General features: G+C 38.4%; 1 protein-coding gene and 1 long non-coding RNA gene across 3 annotated transcripts in view; one reads left to right on the forward strand and one right to left on the reverse strand.

The window, feature by feature from the left end:
• Nucleotides 1–6,548: 6,548 nt before the first annotated feature.
• BNC1 (basonuclin zinc finger protein 1) overlaps nucleotides 6,549–21,653 on the reverse strand; it is a 33,777-nt gene continuing 18,672 nt past the window's right edge. The window contains exons 2-5 of one of the 2 annotated variants that reach the window (XM_003209520.5): nucleotides 15,386–15,488; nucleotides 14,995–15,230; nucleotides 11,829–13,756; nucleotides 6,549–9,745 (exon numbers count right to left, since the gene is read on the reverse strand). In XM_003209520.5, the coding sequence (XP_003209568.2) occupies nucleotides 9,064–9,745; nucleotides 11,829–13,756; nucleotides 14,995–15,230; nucleotides 15,386–15,488 (2,949 nt within the window). In that variant the 3' untranslated portion in view covers nucleotides 6,549–9,063. Of the gene's footprint in view, nucleotides 9,746–11,828; nucleotides 13,757–14,994; nucleotides 15,489–21,653 lie in introns of both variants that reach the window. The other variant, XM_085234153.1, reaches the window with a different exon arrangement.
• LOC146543556 (uncharacterized) lies at nucleotides 13,208–18,419 on the forward strand. Its single transcript, XR_014885955.1, has 2 exons — nucleotides 13,208–13,344; nucleotides 15,443–18,419. It is a non-coding gene; the product is annotated as an uncharacterized LOC146543556 (long non-coding RNA).

Consider the following 21,653-nt stretch of genomic DNA (forward strand, 5'->3'; position numbering starts at 1 on the left):
CTTAGCAATAGGTTCAGTAAAAGCTGATAGGACTGAGGAAAAAGAAAAAAAAAAGTATTTTTTTCTTACATTTAAACCAAACCCTATTTCTGCAATTTTGCTATGGTGAAAAGAAGCCACATCAGTGCTGGGTTGGAAAAGCAGGATGAAAATGTCAATAATTCTGCTATGAAAAAAAAAAAAAAAAAAAAAATCAACAACACAAAGCAAACTCAAACCAACTGTAATATTCTGAACAAGCCATGCAGTTTGCAATGAAAATAATGCTGGTTGCATGCTGTTGGATGCCTCAGGGCACTGGTCTTAAGACACAAGAAGGCTACACATCAAGCCTTGCACCAGGATGGATACAGAGGTCATGAATATCCTGCTGCTTCGATAAGGCATACACCTGTCCAAATATCCAACTTCCCCTTGTTATCCCTTCCATACACTAACACTCTTCTGCTAATCTGGCAGTGAATAATTATTTTAGACGTGTAGAAAAAGAATTAATAAAGTACCAAAATTCTACTTGTGCCCCAGCCTCAGCCCCATGACTTTAAAGAGGCTGCAAAGTTAAAACACTGGGGAGAGAACTTTCTCTCTCCACTGTATGCTTTACTTTAAAGTATTTTCTGTACACAGAATTAAACATTTTTATCTTCATTTGAAATGCCCCGAGACTTTCCTTTGATGTTAAGTCAGGGAAGAGGTACACTCCTTGCTGTTCACAGACTTCGTGCCATTTTGGATATTTTAAAAGACTACTAGTTTTTTTTTTTTACTTGCGTCCATGTTTAAGTTTCTTTTTGGAAAGCAGAAATACATTTGAGAGAGAACTATGATTTAATATAAAGCTAGAATCTGCAAATGCAAAAGGAGAAATGGGAGATCTGAATAATATCTTCAAAAGCATCACTGCTTCATGAGGCAAATTTCAAGAGCAGTATGTTCAGCAGGGTGATACTTCTGGTCTGCTCTGCTAAGCCACGTTCTGCAGAGATTTCTGGGACAGACTGCACTGACTTTCGTTTGTGGGATTCTTTACAGTACTTATATTAGACAGTGCAAAAGTTGTTGATGTAATTTCATGAAGGTGGTCTTCAACCGTGACACAACATGTAATTAATGTGATTAAAAAAGACTGCTTTTCAAGAAAGCTCTGGCATGCTTTTATAGAAGGGTACACAGAGTTCTCGAGTTTGCAGTGCATATCTGAATGCAAATATGCATGCTTGATTTCCCCTGAGCGTTGTGTGATCTGTTATTATTACTGACCTGGAAATTATTCTCCTTTCCCTGTTTGACTGTCATTTTTGTCTGGGTTATATGCATCTCTGAAACCAGATGTGCACACTTGATACATTTCATTACTTAAAATTATCACGTATATTTATTATCTCAAGGTTCTACAGTTTGAAGCAGTAACAGTTGGTTTTTGCTGCTTGTTTCATGATTGAGATCTGTTACAATGACCAACAAACTTCCTGAGACAAAATACAAAGTATTGTAAGGAATCTACATTATCCTGGGCATCACTACAGACCTCTTGAAATAAGGGGAGAAAATTCATATTTTAGTTTTCTAAAGCGTGTACATGTAGATTTTACAGAGGCATCATCCATCATGTGGGGGAATCAGAATCACCCCCAGTTGTTAGCAAGGACAAGGCTGAACCGGCCTGTTCTGATTCCATCCAGAAGAGAGCAGCACTGTATACCCACGCTGAGCATCTCCTCACAGAACCGTCTTAGAAAACGACCCAAACCAATCACCTACTCTCTTCAGCAATAGGCGGACACGTAAAACAGAGTAAATGCTCGTTTAATGACAAATGGATTTCTTTCAGTCACATAGAAGGTAACAGAAGGGGGATGAGAGCTGACATCAAATGTTGGCTGTTGCATTTTAGCTCTGAGAGTAATTTACTTTCTATTGCCATTTTGAATAAAAAAGAAAAAGAAAAAAGACTAGTGATGTAGGAAATGATTGCTTATGAGACAATTTTTTTTTTAATTAAGAAATTAAGGCAGGGAGGAGAATGATGTCATCAAAAAAAATCTACCTTTGCAATAACTTTCCATAGGGATGCAAAACAGATTTTATAGAGCTGAGATCTTGCATAGCCTGCAACATCACAGTATTCACCCAAGACTTTAATAAGTCAGTTACCTTCACAATTTTCCTGACCGAGACACAAAAAGCCTTTGCAGATCTGCATAAAAATGCTGAAGGTCAAACTTAGTTTGAGTAGTGGCTGGAGTTTTCAGATCTCCTGAGCTCCAGATCAGCTCATTTACCTGCAGACAGCCCTTCCACCCCCCTTGCTGTGAAGAACACATCTCCAGAGCACACACCATGCTCATATGGCATTTGCTCAAAGGCACTGCCGTGGGAGCAGGGTGGGCTTTCCTCCTTTCCACCATACATTGCACAGTCAGAATTGCATGGTCAGAGCAAGGAGAAAACCCACATCTCCTTACTATAAGGAGTGTTGCAAAGATATAGATGAGAAACAGACACCATTTGCCAGCTGTCCTCTTACAAGAATTTTCTTCTACCATGACAGAATACAAATAGTACTCAAGAAGGAAAGCCTCATAAAGTATTCTCTGTGAATGGTGATAAAGCACATAGAGGTACACAAATGGGAACATCATCATTAGTTTCTCTTGCACTCCTTTAGCCTGTGGAACAACCACTGTGACTGTTTTCCAAATTATAGGCCTTACTCTCATTCCCAGCTGCTGATCTTTGTTCTTGTTTGTGTAAGATAAGGCTGAGAAAAAGCAAAAGGAGCCTGGAGATTTTTGTCAAACTGCAGGAGTGAGAGAAACCTGGGTGCCTCTCCTATGCCTGGAAAGGAAGGAGATGGAGAAACAGCTGAGGGGTAAGGATGGGCACAGCTTGAACTACTGTATCCTCTGTAGACAAAGGGTAAGGATATGCTCCTTTGCTAAATCATGAAAACTGAACTCTGGGAAAGCAAGCTAACTAAATTTCACTCAAATGAGTTTTTCCATTATATTCCCATCAAGGCAGAGAGACAGTCAACAGGACTCTGGTGAAGGACAGAATCTGTGCAGAGTTTCTTTCTGAAAAAAGAAGTCCTCGTTCTGTAGATATTGCTAACAAGAATGTTATTACTCTGCATATGGCAGTAGTAAGTAAGTTGTTATTTTGGAGAATGCTTTATTCAAGCTGTTCACAGCCCGAGAAGCCTGCATATACCTCTCACTTGCACATGGCCTCTGTGCTCAGGAATCCAACGTAAGGTTTATATCATCCCACACAGAGGTGCAGATGTCGGCTTCCCAGGGCAGCAATAACATGTCTCCTCTCTGGTAAGTTATGTTGTTTTGCCAGTGATTCCTCTGAAGTCACTCTGGCGGCTCCCAGTGCTTCCACATCTCTACACGCCCTACACTCACGCAGCCTTGTTCTCTTTCAGAATTTTTGGCTGGACATATTTGAATGTGATAAGATATATCTGTCCAGATTTTGAACTTGTCAAAACTAGCAGAGCTCACTCAGAGTTAAGTGTTTTGCATCTACACAAGATCTGTTTCATGCTATCTTACCAGCAAAGGTAATACTTTTCATAGGATTGCTGTTACATTAGTCACATAGAAATGCAGCTCCAATACATTATAGTGGAGATGGGGGTGTAGAAATTAGTAAAACTTCTTTAGTCTATTGAAGTGTTACATTTTGAGCTACTTCAATAAGCTAATAATCACAGACCAGTACAAGCAGCCAACAGGAACCTACATACAAACATAACTTACAGCCCTTGTTGAGATGTGACTCTGGTATTATACGCCCCGGTCTACTGACTTCTTCGAAATTATTCCCAGCTTCTATTACCATAAATGAGAGTGGAATTGGGTTTAACATGAATATGCAGTCTTAATGCATATACAATTATACAATGTGTTCATGTATGTGAATAATTTACCTGTGCACAGAGTACTGACAAATACTGTCATTCTTATAAATTACCAGATTCAGATAAGACAAATTTTTTTCCATGAAATGGTTTGCATAATTACTATAATTAAAAATAATAATTTTGGATTTGAGAACTCTTAAATCTTTTTGTCTGCTCAGCTTTACTATAGCATAGGTTTCTCATTAAAAGCCTCAAAAATAATATTACTTGCAACTTATGGTTTATTTATTAATATTTTTTTAAAAGTTAGGAAGCCAATAGTGACCCATTGCATTTTATCACTGTGACTGAATGGATGTAAGGACCAGCTGCTCCTGAATCTTTAATGGATAGAAAGAGGAGGTAAAAACCACCCAGAATGGTTCAATTGATCCCTGACAATTGCCTTTCTGGTAGCTGCGTTTATGGCTTTAGGTCTGAACGAGAAGGGCATGCTGGGCTTCTGGACTTGAGGGAAATGCTACTCTGTGGTAAGAGATGTGCAGACAGTGAACGAGTAGGAAGTGTGTTTCACTTAAATTTGTAAAATTCAAAAGGCCGGTAAGGATAGGAACTAACAATAATGGTAATAAGAGAGCACACTAGAGATGCAATCCCTACATTAAATGAACAGAAACTATAGAACAAGAATATTATAGTGATCCAAGATATAAAAGACTGAAGCAAAGAATCAGCTCATGCTTGAGAAGACATGTCTGAATTGGCAGTTAGGATTCATATTCAGCTTTACCAGTTTAAGACAGCAGCTACAGAAACACGAAACAAATGGCCACAAGTGCTTCTGCGAAGCTCTTAACTGGAGCAGAATGAGACCTGGCTTACCAGAGGAGATTGCCACTTTGTGACACTTCCTTTTCTTATACCAGTTTATGGAACACATGTGAAAGCAGAAGGGTGCTCATGGGAAACCCAGCTGACAGGGCTACAACTTAACAGGGTGATGTTTCAACACAACATTTGCAAGTTAGCAACTACGTGCAACCCAAGGAGAATCAAAAGGCACAGGGGCCAGGGGATAGGGGACTGAAGGAAATTAAAAGCCAGTCTACCATCAGAAACGTGCTTCCTGAGGTTATGTGGAAACATCACTAGCCAGCAAACTCTTCAGAAAAGTTTTCCAAGTAATTCAAAGCTGAACTGATCACTCTGTACATACTTAATCTAACTTAAAGTCTTACCTTTTTATATATAGACTTGCCCTTCGCACCCCTTAAATCAGGGGAGCCGGCAGTAAATGCTGCTCTGAGCAAACCCTGCAGCCTGGCTCTCTGCAAGAACTCTTTGATCCAGCCCTCCTCCTCTCATTGCATTGTTGTATCCTTCCCAGTTCAGATTCAGACTCTCATTTCAGTTTTGAAAAGGTTGCTTGCTTGCATGCTGAATGGAACCCTTATGCCCTGTATCTTAAACTCAAAAAGGTATTTTTAGTTTAACTGCATTGCTTTAACTTCTGCTTGCTGATTTATCAGAAGCTGTTTGTGAACCCTTTTCAAGGATGGCCTGGCATCAAATTGAAAAAGCCCTGGACTAAGTCCAGGTAGTTCAGTTTTTGTTTAGGCTTTCCCATTCAATGCAGGGCATCAGAAAGGCATTTTCAGAACTTGTTTCTCCACTTCACTGGTTTTACAGTGTATAACGTTACTAAAGACTCATCAGAAACAACCTCTGGTTTTGCCACAGTTCTTTTCAAAGCACCTAGGAAACTGGAGGTATTAGAACCAGATCCCTTCTTCTCTGTTAAAAACAGATTTCTGTAAATACTCTTGTAAGCACTATGACACTCATTATTCCAGAGCTATAGAGACTTGCAACCAACAACTACAAAATACCTGTATTCTGAGAAATCGGGTGCTCAAAAGTACGGAGTGGCTACTCTGCAGCGTGCATCTCTGCCTTCTCCTTTTGAGTCAGAAAAAGATGACATGATCTAGTTTTTGAGGCTCTTGTTTTCTACAAGGAAAGAAAGAAGATACAAATAAAAAAAAAGGGAGCAACATACATGCACAGTAATGGTGGGCATATCCAGGCCCACTTCAAACCTCATATAAAGATTTGATCCTTCAACTGCATGTACTCAGAGCATCACAGATGAAAACATCTCTGGAACTGAGCATCAGTCAGTGGAAGTTGCCACAGGCATTGCAGAGCAACTATGAAAAGTTCAAAAAAAAAAAAAAAAAAAAAAGTGGTGCTACTATTCTGAAGTGAGGTTACTTCCTTCAACATCTGCGGTGAATATGTGATACAGGCTGCTATAAGCATTGCACGTATTTAAAACTAACAGGAGATGTTAAGGCTTGGTCCAGCCACGTTGCGGTCATTAGGAGGAGGGAGCTACACAAAAGTTTCATGAGATACATATGGTATTCTAGGGGCACCGAGGGCTTAGCTTGTTCTCGTAAATCTCCCATCCTGTTCAGTCTTTAGAGAAATAACAAAACAAAACAAAACAAACAAACAAAAAAAACCCAAAACCTTTAAAAAATATAAAATAGAGCTGAAAACATTTGTACTAACACAGTTCTCAGTGCTGAGATATTTACCTTCTGTTTAGCTGATGACATTTAAACTAATGTCTCCCCTTGCCTACTACTTAAGGAAAAAAAAAAATCAATGAAATATCTGATAACATTTATTATATTACTTCCAATGGCTCATTACAATAACAACACTTCTTTACTACAGAATAAGTTAGTACCACTGTCAAAACAGTGTTCCCTACAGAGGGGATGTGTTTTCAAAATTATTGTTTGAACAGAAGTGAAGAATAGGTATTTACTCAATCACAAAAGCCTACTTTTCTGAATCAACCAGAGGCATTATTATTTGCTTTTATTAACACATACAAAATTGTTAGGATATACAAACGTGTTTCCTTTTCGGACACAGTGGAAGTTATATTAATGGGCATTACAGCATTAGTTTACAGTACACTGTTTCAAAACAAAACAAAACAAAAAAACAAACACCATTCATGATAAAAGAAATTGGTTTATATATACATATATATATATATATACATATATATATATATGTATACACACACACACACACACACACACACACACACACATATATATAAAGAACTCAAAATAGCTATATAACAAACAAGTGATTTACACTATCAAAAGGCTGGAAGCAGATGTGTCTCCGACAGTTGTACCCTTAGCTTTCATCCACAATCTCCTTGAATATGAGGTCTCATTTAAAGCAAACAAAGAAAAATCCCAAAGCATTGGCCCCCACTTGCCAAAACAAAACAAAGAAAAAACAACCAAAAGAACGGGACAGCTCTCCCCAGGCTAATAGTTCCTCTTGATGACTTCAAGCACAAATGGGTTATTTTAAATATCACATAAACCTACTGTAAATTAAAAAAATAGAAGATTACTTTACACAATGCATGGAAACCATTTCTAATGAGCACAAACATTTACAACTGTCATGTTTTTTCCTTGCATAACCCATACTCACACACAAACCAGTTTTCAAAAGAATTAATGAAATATTCAGTCCACTTTTGTTTTCTTTATACAATATGAAATGGTTACAATACCGTAGTATATTTTAGAATAAGTTAAACATCAAGACATATGGCAATAGCATTGTACTAGTCTTTCTACATACATACCAAATCCAGAAATTCGATCTATTTTTATTTAGTCACAAAAATGAATAAAGACTAAGATCCAGTTATACTGGAAAGCTAGACTAGAAACCACAAATACTGTAAGCACTTTGGTATAATATGTACAGGTTGTGCTGCCAATATCATGCCTGCATACTACAACTGATCAGGTGATTTCACTTGGTGAATTAAAAAAGTTATTGTAAGACTTGCTTTAGTATTTCTTTTTCTGTATGGAAATCATTCAGTCAAAGAAGATGCACCACAAGAACATACACAGCTTTTGTATGATGTATGATGTGACTACAAATTAAATACTAAAGTGAATTTTTAAATACAATGCAAGACCAATCTTAAGTGCATAGAACATAATGCAGAATACTGTTAATTACAGGGACAAGTACAGGGATTTCAAACATTATAACAGACACTGAGCAATGTCCTCATTAAAAGAGATTTGAATTAGATTAAGCTTTCTACCATTACATAGATCAACGTGTGTTTTATGTCACCAGTAAGATGAACAGTAACTGATATATCATGAAGGTTATCTACTGCATCCATTTTCTCTCTCCCTCTCAAAGGCTTGGAATTGCACCTTCAAACTCTTAAAGCAGTTTGGATTTTCACATTGTTTCCCCCTTCTCCCACTCCTTTTTTTTCTTTTTTCTTTTTTTAAATAAACAAAATGTTTTGTCTTCCTGAAAGAGAAACTCAAAGTGCATTTTAATTTATTTTTTTTTTTATGTCATGGATGCATTTGCTGTAGCTTAGAAATTTTAGCTAATCCTTTTCTTACTTGTTTCTTTCTGTCTCTACAATCTGTAAGAGCCTCCCAGTTAATTAGGCAACCCTGCCAAGTTAAGTGGCCTCTCCTTCTGCAAAGTAAACAGTTTCAAATTCTAAAAAAAGCTGAAATATTGCTATTCAAGTGAAATTCCCACTTGAAGAGTAAGGACTACAGGATTTCAGGAAATTTGGACTCCTTTAAATTTCAAGGTACAGTAAACTGCAAATGCCGCGTTCAATTAATACTGCAAGACAGCTTCAGATCAAGTTGTCAGAAATGAAATAGCCCCAGAACTCTCAAGCCAATCAGAGGAAACAACACAATTGTTACAATTTCTTACACAGCACAACAACCCATTTTACATGTAAACACAAAGGATGACAGCTCTCATTTGAAGCTCCTATTGTTGATAAATAATACTTCAGAGGTATCGGAAATATTTTAGTTAATGACTCCATACCTCCCCCATTTCAAGAACACTTTCTCTTCCTTACAGAAGCTCTAGCTATTTCATGTCAAACCAAACAATTGCACAAAAACTACAGCACCAAGCTTTGCTAAATGAAACTGCAGGAGAGCACACACAGGAGAAAAGAATTTGACCGTGGTTGTTGAGTGCACCGGAAGTCAAGTGTGTTTAAATGAACACATTCCTTAATTGAAATGATTAATTCCTGGAAGAAAAAAAAAAAAAGTTGGATGAGCATGGTCTTACTGTAGGCTAGTTGGTGACCCAGCCAGACTTTTGTGCAGATTAGGGTTTTGACTGTGCCTGTTCCGACTGCGAACAGATGAAAACATAGTGTTGCAACCTGGGATTTTGCATTTGTGGAGCTGGCGGAGATGCACAGTTTTGTAGTGAGCCCTGAAAGTTCCCTTATTACTGTAAGTTTTTTGACATATGTGACAAGTTATTGGCAAACTGGAAGGTAAATTTATGAAGTTCTGATCAGCTTTCTCAATTAAATTACAGTCTTGGTAGAGTTCATCACTGGGCATTAGGCTGGGTCCTTCACAGCTTTCATCACTATCATCCAAGGGCATGGTGCACACTTCACTTCCTCCATCAGAATCCCAAGAAGAATGAGCACTGCTCTCAGATTTAATGCTGGAAGTAGTACTTAGATCCAGAACACCTCCATCATTCAATGGATCGTATCCGTAACTCTCAGAACAGGGTTCTCTAATTTTGCTCATTGGAAAAACCAAGCTGCCTGTTCTGTTCATTCCTTTGAAGATTACCGAAGTATGTCCAACATGTTGTTTTAAAGAGACATCTTGACAAAACTCCTTAGCCATGTCTTTCAAGAGGTATGTTGCATTGAAATGGTTGTTGAATTCCAGTGTATCTTTAGTCAGAAGCTTATGATGAAGATTTAGGTTTGAACTATGTCTAAAAGAACAAAGACAAGCTTAGCAAGAAAGTATTTTGCCTCACTTAACAGTTGTTTCATAAGGATCATTAACAAAGAGAAAAAAATCAATATTTAGTAGCATGCAAGAACTGTATGCTTCTCATTTGAAGAACTGCCGTAGAGGAGTGCACATGGATGATTTATACATATGACTGACTATCTCAAATTGCTTATACTGGTATATATCAGAAATAACTCTACAGAAATCAATGTTTTCAATTCTGTCCTACATTGTGGATAGCTGTTCACTCCACTAGATCTAGTGCTGGGCCCAAAAGAGTTGGTGAACAGACTAAAGAATTCCAGGTGCTGAACTGAGCTCAGAAAATGGACTCAGTGTAAGAAAAAATGCAATCCTTCCCCAATGGACAAAGTAGGAAAGGAGTGATTCTTGAGACTGCAAAATATATTGATGATTTTAAGGACTGTAACCATGTACCAAGAGGCAGCTCCACACACCAGTACAGAGCTTTTCCTTGAAAGGACTTTTCTTGAATGAGGAAACATTGCATTTCACACAACTTCCAGTTTTTGAATGGGCATCTCTGGATTTGTTTTACAACCACCAAAACAAAATCACTACTCTTCATTGTATATCATCAATCAGCCTACTGGGAACTTCCAGACTCTGTTTAGAAGATTGAATTTATTGCAAGACAAGGAGAACATTCATTTTCCCTTGCCATCACCTAACTCAGCTTCATCCAAAGTATACAAAAGGACACAAATCCTTTTCACCTGCACTTACAGCGTTATATGTCAAAAAAGAAGCTTCTGCAAAGTTGTTTCAAATAATTGCTCTTTTGCACAAAGCTTGTAAACTTCCTTGTAGATTGACTTTAGATAACTTTTCAAAAGGGGCACAGTTTATTTACACGTTTATTAAGCAAATCATCTTCTTAAAAAAAAAAAAAAAAAACAGTACTAGAATTTAACTGAATATATTGATGTGGGAAGGAATTTGTGGCATGTGAATGCAAATTTTACTGCTGGCCTTCTTTCCTGTGGCCCATATCACAATTAGCGTGGAGAGGAATTCACATCTGGGAAGATGCAGGCAGCAGACCAGGGTATGAAGCCTTGCCAGCAGCAGATGAATCTGTGCAGCTCACATGCAGCGGCCAGTCCTCAAAGACTGGCTCGTCCTCTCTGGACTACATCAGCTGGCTCCAGCACGCCTAGCAGATTACAGACAATCTAAACCTTGTGTCACTCTGAACTACTATCCAGGCACACTTTCTGCAGTCAAGATCTGCTGTAACACTGTTATAGAAGTGTTAGAAAACTTACAAGGCTTAGTCCCACTTTAACAGAACTGTTATCTACCACTTCTCAATTCAGATACATAACTGACAGACAACAGTAAAACTTCAGTTCTTGTTTCTCAGCCAATGGGCAAAATAGACTGAAACAAAATGACTAACAGCAACACAATACTGCAGCTAACAGAAAACTGAATCTGGCTCATGTTATTGTTTAGAGTTTAGTATGCAATTTCACATTAAAGCACTACCAATACACACCAGACAGCATTACTTCAACTAGCAATGCGTAAGTTTGATTTTGCACTGACATAGAGTAATCTATCTTTTATTATAGGATTTCTCCTATGAGGTTGTTTGAAATCCTTGTGTAATGGAAGGAGAAGTGAAGATTTCCTGAATTGATCTAATTTCTCTTTCATTTAAAAAATACTGTATACAATTTAAAATACACATGGAAGTACGCACTGAACATATAAGTCCACACATGCATCTACTGGAAAATAGCCGAATTCATACCCTCGTGGCTTTCCCTTTATGTTCTAAAGTATTCTCGCAACTATTGAAGACTTTATCAGTTGTGAAATTTTCATGGCTTTATTTAATACCTTGTAGTCTAGTGGAAATGTTTCTTTCAATGGATTTTCATTTCATGAATGTTCTGATAAGTTATCGTACCTGTTATACGAGGATACACAGAAAATCTTTGCAGGCTCCATTCCTCCAACACTCATTTTAATTTCAAATTAGGCTCCATTATGATGGTAAAATAAATACAATTTTGTTTATAATTTCTTACCTGTCTCGACTTCTACGAGAAGGGAAAGCAGCGTTACAGCCCTCAACTGTGCAAATATGCATTTCTTTCAGATGTACATTTTTAAAATGCATTTTTACACTGTAAGGGTTTTTAAAAGTCTTCTTACAGATGTCACAATGAAAGCGGCTTTCTTCCTTCTGAATCCCTAGTGCATGTTGGCTGACATGATCCATATCTTTAGAGTCTTCAAAACAAGCAATGGCAGCACCCCTGTTTGACAAAGTGCTGAAAAAGCCCCCGGTCAGCAAGTGGTGTTGTAATTCAGGGCAGTCATCTTTAGAAATCCTGCGTTTTGACTGCTCTTTAACATATATGGGGGATTCAGTCATTGGTTTTATAACATCATTTTGGTGGTGTATTGGATCTTCATATACAATCTCATGGGAAACTATTTTTAATGGTTGATTTTCTTCTGGTTTAACCTCTTTCTCACAGTGATGTAATTCATTCTCAGAGATATCCTTGATGTACTGGTTATCTGGTGCAAAGACAGATTCAAAATACTTTGGGCCCTCCACCCCAGAGACAGATTTCCATGAATTACCTGAATGGGGGTGATTTTCCACCCTGCCGGACACCTGCTTCTCTATCTTATGCTCACAGGATTCAAGCTCTCCATCGCTTACCACTTGCAGACGTGTATCATCTTCAGAACTGGCAACATCACTACTTTCATGAGGTGTTTCAACAACTTCTTTCTCTATCTTAATAGGCATGCTTGATTTACGGGATTTCTTCTTGGGTAGCACGTCAAATGGCAATTCATTTGAAATAAGCTGCTCTGGTATTGAGGAAGAAACAAGGGGCAGAGAAGGAAGAGTACCTGGAGTATTAGCAAGCTCAGCCGGTGTGACTGGACTACGATAGAAAGGAAGAACAGGTTGTACTGTTTTCAGATTTGGAAAGAGGACACCATTCTGTCCAATACTGGGAAATCCAGCCTGGCCCTTTGCATCTGTACAAGAGCTGGCATAGCTGGTAATTGTTCTGCTATCCGGAGCTAAAATCGTAAATTCTGTCCTTTTACTATCTCCAGGTCCAGCAATTGTCAAACCGTTTCTTAGATCTTTGTCCCTGTTGTTTCTGTTCATTGGCATATGGAGCCTGGGGTTAGGATTCGCACTATGACGATTTCGACTACGCAAAGAGCTAAATACCATATTGCAGCCCTCGATTGTACATTTGTGCTTTATCTTCAGATGAACAGCATTATAGTGTATTTTCAAAGTACCTTTGTCATAAAATGTCTTTTCACATGCAGTGCAGAAAACACGCCCTTTCCTTGGCCCAGTGCCATTTTTTTCAACAGATTTCATTTTGGTTTCTGGAGAGAGTGATGTCATTTCAAGCTTTGCTGCTGTATTATGTGAACTCGAATCACTTAAAAGGGCATCATCTTCTGTTTTAGTGGTGACATCTGGACCATTTATGATCCTCTCATTTTCAACTTGAAACGGTGCAGAACTAGAAGTTAGGAAGCTGCTTTCAGTAAAAGGTAGGTGGATATCTTGTTTAGTTTCACTGCTATGGTCTTGACCCTGCTCAATCAAGTGTCTTTCTGGTGGCGAACCTATTAAAGGTGGAGGCACTGGACTGAAAAACTGGAATGGCAGCATGAAAGCCATGTTATTCACAATATTCTCAAAGGGATGAATATTGGTGGGGCTCATTTTGTCCAAGGAAGCTGAAAAATTAGGGCTATGTTGATTGCAGCTCTCTATGAATGCCCTAATATCCAAATTAGCAGTAGGTGGTGGTATTATAATTGATTGCCCTTCTTTCTCCTGAATTGCCATTAACTCTACAATGGACTTAGTTTCTCCAAAACGAAGAAATTGCTGCAAAGTTGCCAGTTCTTCATCATTGGTCATTATGCTCCAGTGATCCAGCACCTTTCCTGAAGCATCCTACAGCAAAACAAACAAATAAAAATTAATTAGTGAAATAGGAAAAAAGAAAACCCCTGCCCCCCCAATCTCTCTCCACAGACTAGAAACTCTTCAGCAAAATTATGAAATTACTCTATTTAACAAGAGATTAATAGTAATTGTGATATTTTCTTCAAATTTTACCACATTGGCTTTATTATTTCTTTCAGAACTAATAGAAATACTTTCCAATAAACCTTTCTTTTTCCACAAAAATTAAGACACATCATTTGAACAACAGTATTATCTAACTACAGACAGCAGAGATAGAGCAATCAGACCAAGATTTAGCTCCTCATTTAAGTCAAGTATTCTTTAATTGCAAGTTTAATAATCTTCCAAGTAACTAAGATCAGAGAACAAATGAACCTGTATTGATCTATTGCCAGTGTTCACAGAGCACAGCTGTAATTACACTGGAGTGTTGGAGTTCTTTCAAACTCTAGCTATGCCTAACTTTTCCCAATAACTACAATAAATATTTTATCACAGAACATGTATTTGATGGCCTACTGAGATTTTTCACAGTGCATGTAAGAGTTTCTAAGATGATGAAGAACGTAACATTATAAATTTTTCATGTGGTAGAGGTTCAAGGTAATTGATTCCATATTTTTAATCCTAACACTAAAAAGCAAGATTATCAAGACCATTAAATATTGATTCATGTCATAATGTAAGATCATCATATTACTTTACATAAAAGGTAACTTCCATAGTAGCAAGGACTAACATCAGGGTAAGCACACAGGGCCCAATTTATCCTTGATGCTGCTCCAGTAAGCTCAGGAGCACTACATCAGTGATGAAGATCGTCCCCGGTGCTTGAAATGATATCAAGTTTATTTGTCAGTGTATTATTCTGCTATATTAAAGTAAACTTACTGGTTAAATAATATTTTGAGTACATTTGGAAGCCTTTCCCAGTAACCTTCCTCCCCCCCCCCCCCTTTTTTTTTTTTTTTTTTTTTTTTTTGCTCCTTAGTTTCCTTTTATTGATAGATTTGAGCAAAGAGGAAAGATTTCAGAGGAGAGCAATGACCAAAAATTAACCCTTCCTTTTCTGGTGCTACTCTTCTACAAGTCTATTACTGCCTTTCAGATGTACTACATGGTTAGCACATTGTGAACTACTGAAAATATCAAGCTAGAAAATATTCTGAAACATGACTCAATTATCATAGTTATATTAAAAAAAACCCCTCTTAATGCAATACCTGCAGCACATATCCACGTATATAATCTTGTAGTGTCCAATCCAGAGCGTGGAGAATCTGTATCACCTCTTCCTGCTTCAGAACACTGAAAAGCCGATCTAGCAGAATTTTAAGGCGCACGGGAATAGCTTGGGTTCCATACAGCATGAGGCTACTGATATCAAAGACAACATTGGATTGAACTATTTCTACCTGGCTTGATGGATAGAGATTGGGAATCCTTAATTTGCTCAGGGCTGTAAATAAAACCATAAAACATAAGTAAACACAAGTAACAAGTGATGTAAAACTGAATGTAAAGACTATTGAGGAAGGGAGTACAACACGCAATAAAACAACACGTGAGGAAGGGTGTAGAATGTTTTATATAGATTGTAAGAATAAGTATTACCATGTGCTACCCATCCATGCCGGCACTGGTCACATTGTCGCTGATTTATTTTCCCAGGTTTGAAACACTGACAACTACAGCTCACCAGAGTGCATCGGATAGCCTGCAAATCAATTGAAAGGTTGATATGTAATGGATAAGCACCATCTAGTTATGCACATTATACCTATACAAGCCTAATATCCAGATAAGTCAGATAACATACAAGCTCATTCCTATTAATGTGCAATATAATTAGTCCAGGCAAAACCTGCATTTAAGCAGAGGTAGTATTGAAAGAAGAAAATTGGCCACCAGCTAAAGCACTGGAATGTGATGTAAAGTATTTAGTGATATACCTAGCAGCACTCTCAAGGATCTCTTTAGGCTGAGGCACCTTTATAGCAAAAGGAAACTTTTCTGGGACATTTGTCTAAGATATGATCTTCATGTAAGCATCGCTTTTTTTCCATGAAAGCTTGAAAAAGACACACAGATGAGAGTTTTGCTGAATCTTTGTAATTGCAACAAATGAAGTGCTAATGAGCAATATTAGCTCTGCAGAGATACAACTCCACATAGCCAACTCCACATAGAGTACACGCATCCTGTCGTGCAGAAGTGCACTGACACTTCCCAGTCACGGATTTCATCAAAAAGCACTCCCATCTCCTCAAAAATGATACTCACATTTTGCAAGGAAATGCTTGCAAGATAACAGGTAAAACAGAACACACAAATAGCAATCACTTGCACTTTTCAATTTGTGCATCACTTTATCATCAAGGACGTATACAATACAAATCAAGGTAGTCAAAAATTCCTAATCAACAAGGCAACAAGCTTGCTTCCCGGTATATATGTTTTCTTCTGTACATGCCCATCTGCTGCAGAAGGCAGATACAACTTGGAGGTTCTTGTTAAAGCTCCATAGAGCCAACAGAACAAAGCATTTGTATGACTCTGTATCACTTCGATCTGAAAGGAATATTTATTGAGGGTGGAAAAGAGAAGAAATGAATGTACAGAGGATCTGAATTGGAATACAAGAAATATTAGATTATGTGATTGCAACATGAGCATGAGTTTTTCTATTCTTAAAATAAAATGGTTTACATCTCAAAGTACAGAGAAGCAATATGAAGTAAGGCTAAGTTAAGCCTGTCTACTACTGGCTGCTGCTCAGACTCCTTAGGTCTCGTGCAAAGTGGGATCTTCCACTACTGAATAATATCCAAGAAAATGCAAAAACAGGATTCAAAGAAAAAAAGTGACATTTTTTCCTCAATGCTGGTATCCCCACACTCTCACTTCTGGCAGATGTACAAAGCAGCAAATTTTTGGACAATCATGGTACAAAAGATAGAGACAGGAAATGCTTAAAATAAGAAGGGCGTGGAAGAAAGGTGGTTTGAGCAGGGAGAATACGGAGAATGGGACTGGCTGAAGACAGAGCAGTGTGCTGCATAAAACAGTCTTCTATAAACAAGCATGTGCAGGAGATGGAATGCCTACTGCTTTACATGACAGCCTGGAATTTTCAAGTCTCGGTTGCTTACTTATCAAGGACTTAACTTACAAGCACATCTCCAAATTGCAGTGACTTGATACTGAGACTCGTCTTTATTTGAAGGATTGGAACAAGTGGCAACAGTGCTATTGAAATCTCTGAATCATTTTGCCTTTAATCTTTTAAAGGAGTCATTGCAAAATACTGAATTCTTGAGAAAAGCTCTGTGCTCCCCATGAAGTCATAAAATACGCATCAATACCCTACGCAGTGTGAATTGCTTCACCTTAATGGAGGATGTATTTTCATTTAGATGCTAAAATCCCTTAATATAACAATAAAAAGCCATAAATATCTTATGGGAAGGTCAAAAAATGAGGCATAGTTTTCTGATGATTCATTTCTATCACAAAATACCAAACAATAACACAGTTTAGTTCTTCTACTTCCGTAATACATAATGTTCTGTGACTTGCACAAACTGAACTCCTTCCACAGGCCATCCCGCTAGGTTCAGTAAGCTGAACTCCACAAATGCACCTTTTGCAGTCTCTCCAGACAGAACTACAAAAGATTATATCCTACAACAGAAATAAATACGAGGAAAAAAGCTATACGGGTACACGTACTTGTCCTCATGTCTTCCTCTATAGGTGTAAGAGATTTTACGTGTTAAAAACAGAAATCTAAACAGAAATGCACCTAAGGGGCGCATTTTGTTTTACATATAGGAAAGAAGCAATTAGAGATGGATCATCACTCTCCTTATATTCAAAGCATGGAATGAAGCCCTCCTCAAATCAATACACTAAAGCTTCTGGACACCACTCTTAGATGTGGTTAGCTTGCATACTGTTAACATATCAGAACGCCCTTAAATGGGTATCTGTTGCCGACTTAAAAAAAAAAAAAAAAAAAAAATTACTTATAAGAATCTCAGAGAAAAAATGTCATTTTCAAGTTGGTATTGGTAGCATTTCCCATCATTTGTGGTTACCAGAGTCTGTTGCCCAAAACTTTTCCAGCAGCATCTGAATAACACAGTCACAGAATAGAACATGGAAAAATTAACTTTTGAAACAATCCATGAGTCACAACTTCAAATCTTCACTCACTGCACAACTTAAAAAGGCACTTCTAAAGGATGCGTTTTGATTACCTCCCAAATCAACTTAGATCAGAGTTTAATGAATGAAAACATAACAGAAATCCATGAGATCAAAATGCTTGTCTTTTGCATGTTAATCCTGCTATCCTTAGTATGCCTGGTCTAAGGTACTGTAATTATATCGAGTCTTTTAACGAGCTTTATTTTCCCAACACGTGGAACATACACACAATTTCACTCTGCAGAACAAAGGAATAACTTTCTACACTGTAAAGCTTCAAAATCATAATTAAAGGATTGGATATGTAAAGGGAAATTAAAGCGGAAAGTTTTTTTGTGCAGCCCTTTCATTCAGGGCTATTATTTCATTTCTTTTTCCAGAAACATAGAGCAGATATAAATGTTAATAGAAATAAAAATAAAAATCTTCTGCTATCCTCAAGGATATTGCTACTGTTTTCCAGTCCCTCTCCCTACCAGAAGGATTCCTCCAAACCCATTATTAGTGACATTACTTTTTTTTTTTCCTGCATTGAAATTCTGATCAAATTTTCTGTGATTTTAACAGCAAGGCTGTGAGAATCTGAACCTTGGATTTTTAATGCAGGTGACTCTTAATTAGAGAGATTAACCATTAAACCAGCCACCAAAAACCACCTAACTGCTCATCGCTGAATAAGAAATCTTAACCCTCCATTGCCTGAAAGTCATGATTGCTGACTTTTTTTCTTTTTTTCCCCCAGATACTGATGTGGTTTCGATTATGCTTCAAAAGTTACCAAACATTTTTCAACCCACTCTCAGTCTTCATGGCTAAAGAAAAGCACAAGATAATGGAACAAGTTCATTCTGATTCTTGTTATAGTATCAGGCTTCATTTCAGAAAATATGTCTGTGATCATCTATGCATTTTTGAAGCCCTTGGGGACATACAGTCACTTGCAATCGCAATGTACTAACAACAGGCTGAAAACTGTGCAGTAAGAGAAGAAGGGCAAAAGGAGTGTTTGTGATTACCCAAAGATGCAGAGAGAAAACTGTATCAAACCTCATTCCATGTTCAATGGAATCTAGTTTGACAGCTCTTCAGCATGGGAAACAAATTATAGAGTAAATAATCCTGCAGATGCCGTCAGGCCTGAGCCGTGGATCCCAGCCCACACTGGGATGCAGGCTGGCTCTGCACTCAGGCACCAGGGAATGGCAGAGCAAATCCCAGCTCCCCTGGGTACCACTCCGCATCAGCAGTGCACAGGTCAGCACCCTACCTTGCTCCTGTCACTCAGGGAAACCTCTCCCTTTCTTTGTATAAAAGTGATTGCTTGCTTTAGAAACTGCTTCTCCTCAAATTGCTGCTGTCCCATGAAAAGAAGTAGAGCTTCACTGCTGCACGCTGCAGACAAACTATGAAATGGTGCCCCCAGTGCTGCGTTACAGACATTTCTTGCAACCAGGAATTAGAAATTCTTACCAATTTAAAGTGCAAGTTTGGAGAAAATAGGTAGAATTACATGAACACAAATGTGTGAGAGCAGCTTTCCTTACGTGGGATGTAACGCTAAGAACTTTTCATGTCATCATGAAGGGTTTCTAGCAACAAGCAGCATCTCTTACAACCACCTCAACTAATTCTCCCAGAGGAATTTATCCCACTGTCCATTCCTTTGCCAGACAATTTTAGCCACTTCCCTGGATATCTACTGTACAGATAAGTCCATCTGTCAGTCATGATTTAAAGCAGGTTTCAATCTACATTTTGTCCACTTTACAAGCCTCCCTGTTCCACATCAGTAGTTTTCCATTTCACCTGTCCCACAGATACTTGCAACCTTCACCCTGCCTACTCTGCAGTATGTGTTTAGTCCTCATGGCTCTCCATGACAGACTTTGGTTTCTGCTCCTTTGTTGAGCTCCCTGCAATTGGTTCAAATTATATGTCCCATCACGATCACAAAAGTTGGTGGACTGCTCTAGGTGGTGTAAATTCATAAAGCAGTTATCGTAGGCTTAGCCCAACACCCAAACCTAATAGTTCCGCATGTTGATGTTGATGTTAGAGCTTAGCATAAGCATCTTTTGTTCCTTCTCTGCAAGAAGGCAGAGTGGGAAGGATACACATGGAATGGGGAAGGTGTTCGCTCAGTGACAACGCACATACGCAGGTCCAACAGCGAGGACAAGCTGAGGGCTACCTGCCCCACACCACAACTTGCACACATTCAGCTCGTTTCTGTGTTCAGTTTCATTCTGTCACATGCTTAAGGCCATCAGCTATGGGTGAGGACAAAGTTGTACTGGTAAATCACACACTGATTAACCGACACACCACTGATATTATTTCATTCACTGCCCATCTTTGAAAGCCTTACACTTTGAAACAGAAGATTTTCCACTCACAGCGCATTTATGCCCACTGCAAGTACTTCTGGTTGTTGCAAGTTCTGCTGTCTCTTTACTCAGGCTTAAAAATATTTGAGACTAAAATAAATGAACCTATGAAGTTATTAAAATGAGGGAGAGGTGCCTACAGGATGTCTGATTGTATCAGACTGAATGCCGCACAAACTATTTCCACAGTCTTATCTCACAAGAAATGTTCCTTACAAAGTAACAGTGCTGTTAATAGAGTTATTTTATAAACACAATAAACAGCAACAAACATTTCTCATGAGAAGAAAGCAGCCCTTACTGTTTGCTGCATTCAGAGAGCATCTGATATTTTGCATATTTTGAACTTTCAATTAAGTAGAGAAAAATTTGATGTGGATGTGACAGAGTAAACAGCACTGACCAAATAGCTCCAACCTTCTCCACTAACAAGCACACTCTATGCCAGCCCCAGATGATTCATTTGGCAAACTGCTTATTAGTAAAATAATTTAGCAAAATTCTTGTCTCCTGCGTAAGAGACTAACTAGGGTAGAGATGGGAAAGACAGAGATGGGCCACAACTTGCCTCTCCCAGCTCCATGCACACGAAGTTACACTCGTAATGGAGCGCCTAAGTTGGTGACGGCCCCTCAGTAAGCAGGCTGGGTGCTGTATGTGCTGGCACTTCTGCTAGGCTCTGGAGGTACAAGAGCCTCCAAGTACCTGGACAAACAGCTTTTGTTTCACAGGCCCAGCACAGATTCAGGAGTCGAACTTAACACCCATTGTGCTGAACGTTTTGCCTGGTGCTGATACCACCGCGCTCCCACTTACACTTTCTCCGTGGGGAGATTCCATTACGATTTTTTCTCCTGAAAGAACACAAAGGCCACAAGTTTGAGCATATTTTCTAGACAAGACCACAGAATACATCCCATTAATTATCAGGATCCTTATGTATATATCCATAATGTTTATTTGGGGTCAGATGCCAAAACCTGACCTCCTTTTAAACAGCCCCAGCCTAAGCATACAAGGAAGCAGAGTGCAAGCCAGGTTCTGCAGCAAGTTGTATTGCTGCCTCTCTTTGTGGTGCTCAAGAAGCAATTTTTGGCTAGAATGGGACAAAACTTCCCTCTTGCAGGTACTGCCTAGCACCTTGAATTGAAAACATATAATTTGTCCTTGACACGATAGACAAAAAATAATCTTCAGAACTGGCCAAAAGGTGATGGGGCAGAGAGAGACAGCTCAGTGAGATGGCATTGAAATTAGCTGATACTTTTGTGAAATGGCAGCAC

Source organism: Meleagris gallopavo, chromosome 12 (assembly GCF_905368555.1).
Source record: "Meleagris gallopavo chromosome 12, MGAL_WU_HG_1.1, whole genome shotgun sequence".
NCBI classification, from domain to species: Eukaryota; Metazoa; Chordata; class Aves; order Galliformes; family Phasianidae; genus Meleagris; species Meleagris gallopavo.